Raw genomic sequence first — 16,306 nt, 5'->3', positions numbered from 1 at the left:
GTCGTGGTCAGCATCATTAGCTAGGATCCGTGTATCCGAGAAACAAAAGGAGTCATCGTGCGTTGGCGCCAACGCGCTTCTTTTCTACTTTGAGACAACATACGCGACCTACCAGTGGCGATAAGCGCACGTCCTAGTCCATGTTATCGCTATCTCGCGAAGCACAAGTGACTAAGCCCGACTCGGCTGGCTGAGAAACGGCCGAATAACACCGATAGCGTTGCGCGCGCCAGAGGTATCCGCTTGCGCAACGCAAGCGTCGGCACTGCCATCTCTTGTTTAGTTCGCTGGTTACTTCCACCGCGTGAGGAAACTTCAAGCTGCCGCCTTACGAACATTCCCTTTTATAGATTAAAAATTATGCAGATTCCACTCCCTGTGGGAATCGATGTAAGCGAAGCTTTCCGTGCTAGATATTTTGACATGCGATAGTCAGCAGTGATGTTGACGGCTAAAGCTTAATTCCTTCAACGTTGAGGCTAACACGAGTTTGGTGAGGTAATGTTAAACGTTACATTGCGTGCACCACTTCTGTTAGTCTGCGTAGTACACAGAACACAAATGGAGAGATGTTTGCTAGAGGCGTTGTTCTGCGCCATATTTTATAAATGGTGCAGCGGTGGCGTGGAGGGAGAACGTCCGCCTCGCGTGCAAGAGCACCCTGCTTCGAATCCCGGGGCCGCACAATTTTCGACCGGTATCAAAAAGAATCCGCGTGTTGATAAAATTGCTTAAACAAACCTGGAGTGTCACCTGATCCCGGGGACCAGAACCGGTAACGCACTCCCTCACCAGAGCAGGATTCACCACCCTGGTGCAGTATTTGGCCAGAACCTCCTATATGAACACAACAATAAAACCCCTGCCCTCAGTCCCCAGCAGCCGCGAAGCAACTGACCACGGCGACGGTCATACCAGCAGCGCAGCAGAGGGTGCTAAGAATGCCTGGTTCCGGACAGGCCGCCATTGGAATCAAAACCTGGCAAAGTTTAACGCTAGAACATCATCTAATGAGGCGAGTCTAGCAGTGCTATTGGAGGAATTAGAGGGCAGTTAATGGGATATATAGGGCTCAGCGAAGTTAGGACGACGAAAGAAGCATATACAGCGCAGAAGAGCGTGCACGTCCTGTGCTACCGGGGCTTAGCGGGGAGATGCGAACTAGGAGTCGGATTCCTGATTAATAAGGATATAGTTGGTAACATACAGAAATTTTATAGCATTAACGAGAGGGTAGCAGGCCTTGTTATGAAACTTAATAAGAGGTACCAATTGAAGGTCGCACAGGTCTACGGCCCTACATCCAATCATAATGACCAGGAAGTCGAAAGCTCTAAGAAGACGTGCAATCGACGATGGGTAAACTAAACAAAATACACTATACTGATGGGCGACTGCAATGCTAGGGTAGGCAAGAAGCAGGCTGAGGGCAAATCAGTGAGGGATATGGCATACGCTCTAGGAATAGCAGGGGATAGTTATTAGCGGAGTTTCCAGAACAGAATAATATGAGGATAATGAATACCTTTTTCCGCAAGCGGGACAGCCGGACATGGAGGAGACCGAATGGCGAGACTAGGAATGAAACAGACTTTATACTCTACGCTAACCCTGGCATCATACAAGATGCGGACGTGCTCGGCAAGGTGCGCTGCAGTGACCATAGGATGGTAAGAATTCGAATTAGCCTAGACTTGAGGAGGGAACGGAAGAAACTGGTACACAAGAAGCCAATCAATGAGTTAGCGGTAAGATGGAACTTACAGGAATTCTCGATCAAGCTACAGAACAGGTATTCGGCCTTAACTCACGAAGAGGACCTTAGTGTGGAAGATATGAAAGAAAATCTTATGGGCATCATTAAGGAATGTGCAATAGAAGTCGGTGGTCTCTCCATTAGACAGGATGCCAGTAAGCTATCGCAGGAGACGAAAGATCTGATCAAGAAACGCCATTTCATGAAAGCCTCTAACCCTACAGCTAGAATAGAACTGGCAGAACTTTCGAAGTTGACAAGCGTAAGACAGCTGACATAAGGAAATATAATATGGATAGAATTGGACATGCTCTCAGGAACGGAGGAAGCCTAAAAGCAGTGAACAAGAAATTAGGAATAGGGAAGAATCAGATATCTGCGTTAAGAGACAAAGCCGGCAATATCATTGCTAAATGGATGCATCGTTCAAGTGGCTGAGCAGTTCTATAGAGATTCATGCAGTACCAGTAGCACCCACGCCGATAATGGAAGAAAGAATAGTCTAGAGGAATTTGAAATCTCACAAGTAACGCCGGAAGAAGTAAAGAAAGCCTTGGGAGCTATGCAAAAAGGGAAGACAGCTGGGGAGGATCAGGTAGCGGCAGATTTGTTGAAGGATGGTGGGCAGATTGTTCTAGAAAAACTGGCCACCCTGTATACGCAATGCCCCATGACTTCAAGCGCACCGGAATCTCGGAAGAATGGTAACATAATCCTAATCCATAAGAAAAGGGACGCCAAATACTTTAAAAATTATAGACCGATCAGCTTACTGTCCGTTGCCTACAAAGTATTTACTAAGGCAATTGCAAATAGAATCAGTAACACTTTAGGCTTCCGTCAACCAAGGACCAGGCAGGATTCCGTAAAGGCTACTCTGCAATAGACCATATTCACACTATCAATCAGATGATAGAGAAATGTATATGTAAAGCCTTATATATAGCTTTCATTGATTACGAGAAAGCATTTGATTCAGTCGAAACCTCAGTAGTCATTGGAGGCATTACGGAATGAGGGAGTAGACAAGCCGTATGTAAAAATACCGAAAGATATCTATAGCGGCTCCACAGCCACCGTAGTCATCCATAAAGAAAGCAATAAAATCCCAATAAAGAAAGGCGCCAGGCAGGGAGATACGACCTCTCCAATGCTATTCACAGCGCGTTGACAGAAAGTATTAGGAGACCTGGATTGGGAAGAATTGGAGATAAGAGTTAATGGAGAATACCTTCGTAACTTGCGATTCGCTGATGATGTTGCCTTGCTTAGTAACTCAGGGGACCAACTGCAATGCATGCTCACTGACCTGGGGAAGCAAAGCAGAAGGGTGGGTCTAAAAATTAATCTGCAGAAAACTAAAGTAATGTTTAACAGTCTCGGAAGAGAGCAGCAGTTTACGATAGGTAGCGAGGCACCGGAAGTTGTAAGGGAATACATCTGTTTAGGACAGGCAGTGATTGCTGATGCGGATCATGATACTGAAATAATCAGAATAAGAATGGGCGGGGGTGCGTTTGGTAGGCATTCTCAGATCATGAACTGCAGATTGCCATTATCCCTCAAGAGAAAACTGTATAACAGCTGTGTCTTACCAGTACTCACGTACGGGGCAGAAACCTGAAGGTTGACGAAAAGGGTTCTAATTAAATTGAGGACGACGCAACGAGCTATGGAAAGAAGAAAGATAGGGGTAACGTTAAGGGATAAGAAAAGAGCAGATTGGGTGAGGGAACAAACTCGAGTTAATGACATCTTAGTTGAAGTCAGCAAAAAGAAATGGGCATGGGCAGGACATGTAATGAGGAGGAAAGATAACCGACTGTCATTAAGGGTTACGGACTGGATTCGAAGGGAAGGGAAGCCTAGCAGGGGGCGGCAGAAAGTTAGGTGGGCACATGAGATTAAGAAGTTCGCAGGGACAACATGGCCACAATTAGTACATGACCGTGGTAGTTTGAGAAGTGTGGGAGAGGCCTTTGCCCTGCAGTGGGCGTAACCAGGCTGATGACGATGATGATATTTGATAAGCTCTGAAAGGGTTGAGCTTTGCTATGTCCTCACATGGCACATCGCATTGTGGCACAAATATTAAACTTGAATCGGATTATGGGGCTGTACGTGCCAAAACCACACTCGGATTATGAGGCACGGCGTAGTGGCAGACTCCTGAATAATTTTGACACCGTGATGTTCTTTAACGTTTCCCAAAATATAGGTGCGTGTGCGTTTTCTATTTCGCCCCCGTCGAAATGCGGCTGCCGTGATTGGGACCGAATTCACGACGTCCAGCAATGCCATAGCGTCAAAGCTAACGCGGCGGGCACAGAAGTATTGATTTGACGGTCGACGGCTTCTGTTGTGTCTCCTGGGCCCTGCGGAGCGCTTGAATTAATGCGGCTCTGCTTCTGCACGCCCTGCGTAAGTTGCCTGCTTCACATATTTACATGGCGTTTATTTCTGAGAAATAGCAGCACCGTACTGTACCGTACATTGAACTTAAGCTTAGCCTGTTTCTCTGCAATCGCTGTCGCATAGTAGTGGGGTTTCATTGCCTTCTCACATCACCTCTCCCCTCTTTCATATGGGAACTGCCTCTTCTCCTCCCTCTCTTTCGGCTCCCCCTCTTCTTTCTAGAGTTCTATCTGCGTCCCCTCTGGTCTGGCACGTTAGTAGAAAGGGATGCGCTGCAGTTTCTCCAATGCTTGTGAATAGAGTCTCGCATAATTACATCCGTCAAGAGGCTAAGGTGGCGCCTGCCAGGGAGCTCCAGATGGCATCGAGCGCGTTCGACGCGGTGGGGTGAAAAGAAGTTTCTCCCGTCGCCTTTCCTCTCTTACTCGCTCCTGTCATCTATATACACGCTCTGAACGTCCCCCCGACGAGGTGTGCGCAACAGCAGCAGCCATAGCAGCAGCAGTGGGAAAGCCGAAGGAAGAGGCAAAAAAAGCTCCGCTTTAAAAGACGGCGTTGTCATAACTTGAGATTGTGCGAAAATGCATTAATCTTTATTACAATACAAACGCAGCAGTAAAAAGTGGACAACGTTGCAGAACATTTGCTATATTACATCAATATTTTTTTATATAAGCGCGTTCTTTTAAGAAATGATGGCCGAGAACACAAATGCCAACACCGCACGAGAGCGACGCAAATGCTATGAGCACGCGTTATGAAAAAAAAATGTTCATGGCGTCAAACTACGGGGAAAATGAGGCGATACGCATTCCTCTGGGCTGCCATTGCATACGGCGGCCATTACCATATTTTGCGATGATCGTCGCACCACAAATTATGAGGGAAGGTCTCTGCAATTCCGGCCCATCGCAACGTCACGCAACGTCAAATTGATGTTTGCGAAACGGCCTTTCCTGTGACGCTCCCCCCGGCATATGCCTTCAGCCAATTAGCAAGCTGGCATAACGCCAATCTTGGATCACCACCACATATTCGCGAAATTTCAGATGCATAGCACTGGCTTCTGGACACTACCACTCACTTTTTTTTTTTTGAAGCGCTAACGTCGCAATATAGCTGCCAAGGATTAAAAAATGTATTTGTCGATAAAATTTGAAGCCCGACATCACGTTTCGTCACCTTGATGCAAACGCAAAATTGCATTTTGCAAAACTTCCGTTTCCTGGCACGAATTTCAAGGCACGTGAGCTCTCCACAGCCAATCAGAGAGTCAAAATGGCGCATAATGGCATGCGTGCAGCCGTCATGCGTGTTGAGAATAGAGCCTTAGGGCATCAGGTTGTTGTGTTGGAAGACTTTGATTAGAACCCACAATCGAAAACACACGTTTCTGATCTGAAGGCTCCCAAACGTAAGCAGGCAAGGAACTTAATTTTTACCTACTTAGACCAACGCGTCTATTATGAAGCGGACGATACCTCGCTATAAATCGGCTGTTAATGTAGCAAGCGCATTCGTAAAATCTGACGATGTCTGTGTCGTTAAGTTTCCTCTATACTTCGTTTCACAAGCTGTTTGCAGAGCTGTGGATGGTGGGGGCCGCTCAGCCAATCAGGGCTGGAAGGCCACAGCAAATAGTCCGCCAAATATTTGAGCAGTTTAGGACTAGCTTTAAAACATTAAACGCAAAAATTTTAAAGAGTTTCGAGTGACATTCTTAAAGTATGTACAGCGCTTTCAATCAGTCGCGAAACTGATAGCAATGACCCGCACGAACACAGCTCCTCGGAAGCCTGTTACAAGGTGGTGATGCGCCGTCTTTCGGCATCATGGCGTCGCCCTATTCGGTTGTGTCCCGTGTGCAGTCCGTCGAATGTGTGCTGTTTTCCCAAGCTGACGAAGCAGATAGCTCTAAATGTTCTTGAAGGGCTTCTCGTCGAGTGCGGAGGCAGCTAAAGCTTGAATTCGCTTATCAAGAGGACTGCAAAACTCACCCAGGTGAGTGAGCGAACGCTCAGTGAGTGGATAACGGACACGGAGAAGGCGGACAGAGTGTTGTCACAGAAGAAGCGTTGAGCTGGAAAAGGCGGTGACCGGAGAAGGAAGCTGGATGATTTTTACCTGAGTGGGTTGCGAAGGGTGGTGCACAACTGCTTCCAGAGAAGGGAGAGTCTGACTCTCGCCAAAGTGGTGCAGCGTTTCAAAGAGGACGAAACGCTATCGACTGTGCTCACAGCAACAATGCAGAGGATGCTGAACAAGCTCGGCTTCCGATACAAGAAACGGTCTCGAAATTCACTGCTGATCGAGGCGACGCTCATCGTGCAGCGTTGCCGTCGGTACCTGCACCAGATAGCGGAGCTGCGACGCCAGGGTAGGCCAATATTTTCACCGATGAAACGTGGGTCAACGCCGGCTACCCGCGCAGTCGGGCGTGGATTGACGGTACCATCTAGTCTGCGCACGAAGCACGTCCATCCGTGCTCTCAAATGGTCTTCAGAACCCCAGCGGCAAAGGCGGCAGTCTGATTACGGCAACAAACGCGGTTTTGTCGAAGGCGCATTGGAAGTCTTCCAAGCTAAGAAGGGCTCGTGCGACTACGGCGACGAAATGAACGGAGACCACTACGAAAAGTGGTACTGACAGAAACTTTTTCAACAACCAGCACCAGGTAGTGTAATCGTCATGGATAACGCGCGATGTGATTCTGTAAAGCAGGATAATGTGCCGCGCATGAACAGCCTCAAAGAGGACAGAGGCATGGCTGCCGGGAAAAGGTGTTCCGTGGAGTAGCGACATGGTGAAAGCGCAGCTCATGAATCTTGTCGACAGCGTAAGCTCAGGCGGAGACCGATACCATGTTGACTGCATCGCTGAAGCTGCTGGTCACCTCGTTGTCCGCCTGCCACCCTACCATTGCTAACTGAACCCTGTAGAGCTTGCTTGGAGCGACGTCAAGGGCTTCCTGGCGTGTGGAAATAAAACATTTAAGCTTCAAGACGTGGAACCTCGGTTTGGCAAGGCGTCGCGCAAGTGATTCCCGACAAGTGGAAGATCTATGTGGAGAATGTTCTCAATCAAGAAGTTGAGATGAGAAAACTGGACCAGATAATCGACAATGAGGTTGACCACGGTCCTGCTGTTGTAATCAAGGTGGAACAAAGAACCAGCGCTGCTGATGTGAATTGTGACGAGGACGATGAATTGTGAACCCCTCTGAAGGGATAACATGGTTCATTTCTTGCGTGCACTGAAGTCGAGATCATTCAGTACAGTCGCAGTGGGAGCAGCGAAAATGAGAACGAGAACGTCTCCAATGACTATGGCATACACCGTATTCGAGCACTCCGGATTAATTTTGTCTGCTTGTGTGTAGAAAAAGAAATGAGGCCAGTCTCTTTGGAACGGGCGTCACCCATCCATAAAGACAATTAAAAAGGTCAGAAAGATATCAGCACCACCAGCTACAAAAATAAACCCAAAAATTAGTGCACTTCTTTAAACATAGATGGAGCCACCTGTCATTATTAGACACTTAGCATGTCCGCTATTCCGGCAAACGGGGGCGGTTTGGGCGGATTACCGGATGGTCTCTCAACCAAACACAAAGCTGAAATTGCAGTCTCTTACTTTATTCTGCTTCGCTGCTGGTGCACATTTTCGGCAGCGGCGTAATTGTGCTCACTATTACGCCGCTGTCGAAAACTTACACCCCAGATTAGAAGAATATAGTAATTGGCTCTTTGTTCAGGTGGTTGAGTTTTTCACCACTACCTGGCGCCACCAATCTGGCTGCTAACGCTTACGCCCCCGCTCATCCGGCAAAGCGCCCGTGCTTGCCGGAATACCGGAAGCACTACAATTCTCCATTATCACTGAGCGACAGGCGCTAAACGGCCCCTACTTTCCAGAGTGCAGCAAAGACCTTGTGAAACGAAGTATAGTCGCAGTTTGAAATTAGATTACCTGGACGCATGTGTTGTTTGCACGCCTTATTTTGCCAAGATACCCGTACGTATCTTTTGACTATTCGTACGACCGTGTGTGCAGGAGATTTTTCTGGCCTGGGCTATATCGCTCCGTTCGAAGCTACGACGCTACCTGCGAAGTTTGCCAACGCCGCCAGAAGCCTCCATTGTCTCTCGTTGGGCACCTTCAGCCTATAGATATCCCCCAGTGAGCCATTTTTCCGCGTTGGCCTGGGCCTCCTTGGCCCATTTCCAACTTCATCTTCCGGCAAGAAGTGGGTGGCCGTTGCGACGGACTATACCACGCGTTATGCCATAACGCAGGCTCTCCCTACGAGCTGCACAAGTGATGTGGCTGATTTTCTCCTCCATGAAGTGATCCTACATCATGGTGCACCACGTCAGCTACTCACTGATAAAGGCCGCTGTTTTCTCTCTAATGTTGTCTAGGGCGTTCTTCGCTCTTGCTCAACGTCCCACTACTTCACGATGGCTTACCACTCAGAGACAAGCGGACTTACCGACCGTCTGAACCGTACACTCATGGACATGCTCTCCACGTCACGGGATTGGGACTGCACCTTACCCTTCGTGATGTTTTCGATTATTTCGTCGCGTCACGATATTACAGGTTGTTCTCCGTTCTATCTGCTGCATGGCCATGACCCACTCCTACCTCTTGACTCGCTGTTTCCTTCCGATGCCAACACTACCCCGTTCCATGCTCACGACGCCATGGTTCCTGCGGCCATAGCACGTCGCACTGCCGATGACCGTCTTCTGGTGTCTATTACTATCCAAAAGCACCGTTACGATAGTTGTCGTCGGGACGCTTATTTCAGCCCTGGGTCACTTATCCTGATTAGTTACCCTCCCGTCGCGTTGGCCTTTGTGGAAAACTGCTGACACGATTCCTCATGGAATACCGAGTTCTTCGCCAAGTCACCAGCCTCAGATATGAGATATCACCTGTGACTTCGACGTCATCTATCCCACGAAGAACTGATATCGTGCACGTTTCGCGACTAAAGCTGTATAACTCGCAGACTGATTCGGCACCCTAAGAAGCATCGAGACCATGCCTCTGCCGCCGGGGGTCAATGTCACGTACGAGTTTGTGCCGTTGTGGACAAAAGGTCGTTGGGAGGTGAAAAGGAAGTTGAAGTGTCTCGAAGATCGGTAGATGGTATTACTCTGGCCACTGAGGTACAACCTTGTAACTGTATATATATATTGTAAATATCTATATTTTCTCCCCCATGACAATATTTAAACGGTCCTTTTAATTTTTATGCTTTTAGTCTTTTTTTTTCCCAAGGAAACCAATCACCTGTAAACATCAGTTAGTCGGCGATAAAACGCCACGCTCGTGGTGTCCCGTTTGCATGTCCTTCTGCCCTCGTCTTCCCTCGCTGCTGCCTTAGTATATCGAACCAACTAGCCCATCAAATTCTTCTCATTAAATCGCGATGACATTGACTTAGTATGCGAACAAAGACGTAACCTAGGATATACTTGGGGCTTGTGCTGGCAATGTTCAGAACATGTCTCTCATGACGCGTTTTCAGCACCCCAAATCACTTGCAGGACGTGCAGCATGCCAAAGCGTGGTTCGAAGATTGGTTTTCGATACTCTGAGAAAGTCGGTAAGCTGGTGTTGTAATGTGGGCATTAGAAAACGGTCGTCAGCAGCAGAAAAACGGAAGCGTCAGCCTAGAGCCAGCAGTTCGAAAAGAAGACTTGGGCCTTATCAGGTTTGCATATTTTCACTAACAGATAGGAAGAGTTACGGAATGGCGCAGTCTCTATATTTTCCTTAGCTTTCTTGTACGAACACTTGTCCGGCATATGCAGGCTATGTCTACACAGGCTAAGTCTATGCACGCTTATAAAGAACAGTCACTTACTTTGGCGGCTGGGCGAAGCAGAACATTAAGCCCGCAACGATGAGAGCGATGACGGCAAAGCAGGCTGCCCATATGAGTGGCTTTGTGACGCTTCCTGTGAGGAGAAGCAAATATATATAATTGTTACGCAAGCCCGCAAATTCTATGTTTTGCGTCCTCTAAAAGACTTGCGGAATCGACGAACCTTCCTAGAGCACTGCAGCTTCGTCGGCATCACCGACGATTCTTTACTACATTAATGGCAAAAAAGGTCGATACCTATGCAGCTCTCCAGCGATTTTCCCTGGCATGTGTGCTCGTTCGCTTCATATCTAGTAATTAAATGAGTGAAAAGCCCAGTACGTTACTATTCTACTTTCTTTTCGTGCGTTGCACTGAGCTTCATCTTTATTTCAGTTTCGTGGGCGTCGCTTGCCCTTAAGCGTTCTTCCTGGCCCCTGTAGCATATAATATGTGCTTCACATCCACCGCCGACGGAGAGGCACGAGCTGGTTATCTCCCCCAGCGTCGGTAACACGCAGATGTTGTGCTTATATTGTTGCACGCTAACAGTGCTGATATTATCTGTGCCAAAATCACACTTCACTGCTTTTAGATTGATATATCGCCGGCACCACTTGCCATTATTTTATGCGCATTCGTTAGGTAATACTGCGTCCGTGTCTTCTTCCTCTACCAGCTTTCGAACTGATTATTTTTTATTGCGAAAGCAATTATCCGGACACTCCAAGCGCATTTCGGCCGTTAGCGTCGCCGTGAGGTTCCGCACAAAGTCCAAGAGCAAATCGTCGCCGCGCGCCGTATGCTGTATCCGTGAGTGAAAGCGTGCGATTGCAAGCTTGCGATGACGGTTCTATTTGCGTACAGAAGGGAGAAAAACGGAGAGGAATATTCTGGCCCGGTGCGAGGCTCCGGGTGAAGGGTAAGGAGGGTGGATCGCGTGCTACTACGGCCGGCGCGCCCGCCCGGAATGCTGTATCTTGAAAGCCATCTCCAACGGAGAGAAGGCCCCCCGTGTGAAGGGAGGGCGGGGGACCACTCCAGGCGGCACGGGTGATCGAGCGCGCCCGCTGTATCATGCAAGCTTAGTGCGACAGGGACACAGTCCGCCGCACGCTGTGCTTTCGAGGCTTAGTTGGCGCTGATACGAGACGCAGAACGAAGATCGGTTTGGTCGCCGCACTTCCTCACTCCAGCGTTTTGACAACGAACCCCCGCCGTCATCGAGTGAGATGTGTTGATGTTGGCCTGTGCGCGCGTGACACCACGCTTGTTAATTTAGTTAGTATGCCTGCGCTCACAAGTTTACAGGGGCGACAAGATTGCTATCCTTACTTCGTATAACTGTTCACTAATTTGCTTTCAGGTGAAACTGCGAATTCTTTTTTTTTTTTTTTCAGCTTGACCGATTCCCAGCTAGCGCCCTTTCTTGTCCTATTTCAAAACCTCGTAGTATTTCCCTGTTTGGCGTATGCGTATGCATGAGCGACAACGTACAAATATTAAAGAAAGGAGTACAATATTACTCATTTGAAGTAGTTAAAACAGCAGATATAGTAGTGGTAACGGTATTGCAGGTATCATCTAATAATTATTCTGTCCTGTGTATTTATTTCCAAAGGCCAATGGCACCAAGTACAGCTTCTTTGAGCACAGAATGAACACGTTCTGGTGCCTAATCACGTCGCTTCTGCGCCGATTGAGGTCACCTTGGATCAGACACCACGCAATTTGCAAACTTGCCCAACAAAAACGGGATCAACACCAAAACACTCGCCACTTTTACAGCGCAGCTCTGGCACGCGTTCCTGCGTTTCGCGGCGCCGTCGTCCTTCACCGTCATCCCTCGCCGTGACCAGGGTCATCATCCGCGCGCTGCTCTAGCTGCGCGCTCTTGCTGCCATCTCTCGAGCACTGCGCGATGCTTGCTCTTCTTTAGTCCTCCAAAGCCGGATCCCGTGTTCTGGCCTATCCTCTCGCTCCCTTCCTCCGCGCAGCGCTGTTGTGGTGACTCGCCTCTACCGTCCACTCCGCCCTTGCCGTCCCTTCTCCCGTTGTCGCGGCACTGCCGCGGTGCCGGTAATGGGCGCTCCTTGCCTCCTCGCGCGTGATCCACGGCTTGCCGCTCCTCCGTCTCCACGTCGCGTGTCTGTACGCCTCGCAGCCGTGTCTCTCACTTCCCCGTTTGCGGGGCGTGTTCCGCAATGGCATTTGTCGCCTCTGGCAGTGCTTGCGCCTGGCTGCCCTTCTCCCGCCTACACTCTTGCCCTATACCTCCCCTTACCTGGCGCAGTGCCGTCGCGGTGACTCGGAAGACAGTCATAGCGCTTCGGCCCCTTACTTCTACTTCCCACCTTAACCTTGTGCGGCCACATTGAGGCCTGCCTGTGAGTGAATGAGTGTGCGACCTCTACTTAATACCCCTGCTCTCCACCCGTTTCCTCATCCCACCTGAGAAGAAACATTAAATAATAATTGCTAATATGCCCTCCTCCCTCTCCGCGGCGGTGACCCACTATACGATGGCGCAATGGCACCTCGCCGGAGCGCCTGCTCGATAGCGGCGGATCGCGGTGTGTGCTGCCCAAGCCGAAACGCAGATCCTCCTCTGTTCGGCACTGCGTGTTCTGTATGGTGTTGCCTGTTGTTGAAATAAGGCAGCAGCTGTGGTCAAAGTTCGCATTACCAAAAGCGTAATTTTCGGCCAATTTTTACCCATATTCTGCTATATTCTGCGCAGTCAAGCACGTGGTACGCCACTCAGTCAATCGTGTGTCATTTTTCTAACTCTGCTTCATGTATAACTGTGTCAGTTGTCTCAACAAACCAAAAATAGCAAAAAAGAATAATCAAATCAACAACAACCTCCTTCGCAATTGACAGACTGTTATTTTATTGCTAAACTGCGTGCATACATAGCATTTAGGTGTTCACTAAATTTAGTGGTGCGCTGAAGGGAAGGAAGCACACATTGTAAAAAACATTTCATGAAATATTTCAGTGAAAAGGACGTGCACCGTCCAACACCATGGTCATGAGTGGCCCTAGCTAACACTCCGACAGTCAGTTCTTGTACACACCTGAGTACCACAGTATGTGGAGGTGTAAACAGTCGTCGTCGCTCAATTAGTCATTAATTAACTGAATCGTTAACGCCACTGTGCAGTTTGTGCGGGGGATGTGGGTTCAGCTCGTACATTTTGATTCGTTGATGCAATGGCAGCGATAACAAGATCGAGCTTGACCTTCTCTGGTGGTGTTTCAACTATACGTGCTTCCAAATTGGCCACCTAGAGTACACTTTAACAGCACGCAAGTACAGTACACTCTAGCACAAGGCAACTGCTAGGCAGCACGAACAACGTGTCTCACAAGGCTGGTGTAATGACCGCGGCTAATGGCGTTGCAGGCGTCGAACCTCGATGGTGCACGATGTAAGACCGACAAGAAGCCTTTGACGTTAGTCAGCACCCACCAGTGAAACAATACGTTGGCTTCACATTTGCTGCTCATACTGGAGCACATACGCAGCCTCTCAGCAGAAGCGCTAATGTTCTTATATTGTGCGCGGTCACAACGCTCGTGCCAGCAGCAATAAACGCTGCTTTGCTCCACCACCGAGGCGACTGAACGCCGTGTTGGCTATCCCACCCTTCATTTTTGCAGCTAAACGCTCTAGTGTGTGCGTGCGTGTGTGTGTCCAGTATGCGTGTTTAATGTATGCGTGCATTGTGTGCGCATATGTGTATTGTGTGTGTGCAGTGTGCGAGCGTGCGTGTAGTGTGTGTGTGTGTGTGTGTGTGTGTGTGCAGTGTGTGTGACCGTGTTGTGCGCGAGTGTTTGTGTGATGTGTGTAGGGACTTTGCGTATGTGTATCGTGTGTGTGTGTCCAGTGTGTGTGCAGTGTGTCTGTGTAGTGGGTGCGCAGTGTGTGCACTAATGTGTAGTGTGTCCGTGGAGCGTGTGTACTAAAGTGTAATGTGCCCGTGGAGCGTGTGCGATCGTAGTTTATCCGTGTGATGCGTGTATTGTGTAAGTGTGTGTAATGTTTGGGTAGTGGGTTTGCGTATGTGTAGTGTGCGTGCGCAATGTGTGTATAGTACTGTGTGTGTAGTAGTAGTGTGGAGTGTGTGCCTACTTGGGTTCGCATGTCGTGCGCGCACGTGTCTGTGTGTATACAGATGTTGCCATCTGTCCATCATACCGTTAATGGACCTTATGCCGCCTTTGTAAATCATTGGCGCCCGCAAGGCAACAGGCCCATACGGTATGACTGCGGTTTACCTGGGCATATTGCACGACTCTGCCTCCACCGCATTCTGCACCCTTATGGATTTTTTTTTTCAGGCACTTCCCTATGCCAACGTGCAACCTTTCTAAGGCACTTATATTAGTCGGCCGTCGAGCGAACCACCAGCTAAGTATCCGTTACTTGTACGTCGCTCACCTTCCCCGCGTCGCCGCTCGTTGTCTCACGAGCATCGGCGTCCTAACCACGCAAGAGGGAAGCTAAGCGCTCCAGTTCAGGAGGCAGGAACTGCGATGCCACCAGTCTTTACAACACCTCCATTGCCGCCTTTGAACTTGTCAAACTTTCTGTTTACGGCATTCCTACTGTTGCGCTGATTCACCTATATTAAATGAATGGCTCCCTCACCATCTGAGATAAGTTAAAACGCCACTTTCTACGTTTTCCCAGCAAGCGCTCAGCCAGCTCAGCCTTCACCAGCACACCCAGGAAGATTTGTTAGTAAGGGAGTTCTCTGCAGTGTTGAGTTTGTGGTTCTGCAGTCGCGCTGCCACGACGTTGTACCTGGCTGGGACTTTCTCTCGCGAAGGAAATTAACGCCGTCATCAACTGTGCGCATGCTGAAGTCGAAATATTGCCTCTGTGTGATGCACCGCAATCCGGTGTCACTTCTCTTCCCGCTAAGCTGTTCCTATTGGAAGACATCGCATCACCGCCGTACTCGTCTACCGTTGTTCCCGTTTCCTGTCGTGCTGTTTCCGAAGCCTCTGTCCTCTTCACACCTTCGGAACTATTCATAACGCTAAAAACCATTCCTGTCCCTTTCGCCAGGCTTGAGATTTCAGCCGGCTTCAGCTACATAGTTTTGTGCAATTCGTTTCCGACGACACTGAAGGCTCTATGCGACAACGCACTTGGCCGTGTTTAGCCTCTTGATGACAAGATTATTATCGATGTACCGGATGCTTCCTATGGAGAGCACACTGACGTTTGTGCTCTCTCCACCTCTGCTACGCTATCAACTGACATATTCACTCATTTCATTGCCGACTACCTTACTTTAGAGCAACTTTCCGAGCCACCAAATCGACACCGGCTCCAACGCGCCACTCCCGCAGCGCCTCTCATCCAAAGAGCTTTAGGAGATCACTGAGCACATCAGCGACATGCTTCAACGAGAGGTAATTCAACCCATAGGTGAAAAGTTTCACTCCCTCCGGCCGGGCTCGGAAGCAGTGTAGTAGGCCTTGAGCCTACTGATCTGCACGGCATCACTGGACGCCAGAGTAGAGGGTGAGGTTGAACTGACAGGAGAAAATTCGTACGCCACTGGCGTCACCTGGCGCAGCACGCGGTAGGGCCCAGTGTATCGCAAAAGAAGCGTCTCCGAAAGTCCGACGTGACGAGAGAGCGACCACAGGAGCACGAGCTCAAAAAAAAAAATTGTAGTGGCTTAGCTCGGCTATGCCTGGATATACGTAGCGAAAGCTAAAGCATAGCATGGTTAGCCTTGGTTAACCTTGATTGCAAGTCCAGGTTAGTCGGGTTGTCTAGCTATGTTGCGGCGTTTAGCCAGTCGTTCGGCATGCTGTTCGTCTGTTTCCTGGGCGATTCGTTTCGATGGACATCTCGTTGCGATGTCGATTGCAGGCCTCCTCCTGCTTATCAGAATTCTCGCCGTCAATACTGCCGCCTCAACTGTGGTTACGGCACACGCGATCTCTCTTTTTCAATCCTCCGACATGTTATCAGGCATGCGACGCAGCTGGCTAAGCCACTGGAGGCGAGCGCGACGACGAAGAAGGCCGTGTGACGAGGAACGTGTTGTGACGTCGGGTGCCTCCTCGGAGCACCGCCATGGCGAAATCGCAAGTTCGCGGACAGTGAAGCTTTCGCTTTAAAACGAAAACTGTGCGTCATGATGGCAGGCGCTGTACAGACATTTCTGAATAGTTTGCGAGGCCGTCAGTCGAATACGGGTAAGCTGACGGGTATGGTCGGCGAGGG

At 49.3% G+C, this 16,306-nt stretch overlaps 1 protein-coding gene across 1 annotated transcript in view; it reads right to left on the bottom strand.

Moving 5' to 3' along the window:
- Nucleotides 1-16,306, bottom strand: part of LOC126523456 (uncharacterized) — a 106,503-nt gene that overhangs the window by 71,993 nt on the left and 18,204 nt on the right. Inside the window, exon 3 of the mRNA XM_050172064.3 lies at nucleotides 10,051-10,144. Within this exon, the coding sequence (XP_050028021.2) occupies nucleotides 10,051-10,144 (94 nt within the window). The remainder of the gene's footprint in view (nucleotides 1-10,050; nucleotides 10,145-16,306) is intronic.

Source organism: Dermacentor andersoni, chromosome 6 (genome assembly GCF_023375885.2).
Source record: "Dermacentor andersoni chromosome 6, qqDerAnde1_hic_scaffold, whole genome shotgun sequence".
In the NCBI taxonomy this organism is placed as follows: Eukaryota; Metazoa; Arthropoda; class Arachnida; order Ixodida; family Ixodidae; genus Dermacentor; species Dermacentor andersoni.
Note: the sequence above shows the minus strand (reverse complement) of the source record. Positions and strands in the feature narration are given on the sequence as shown.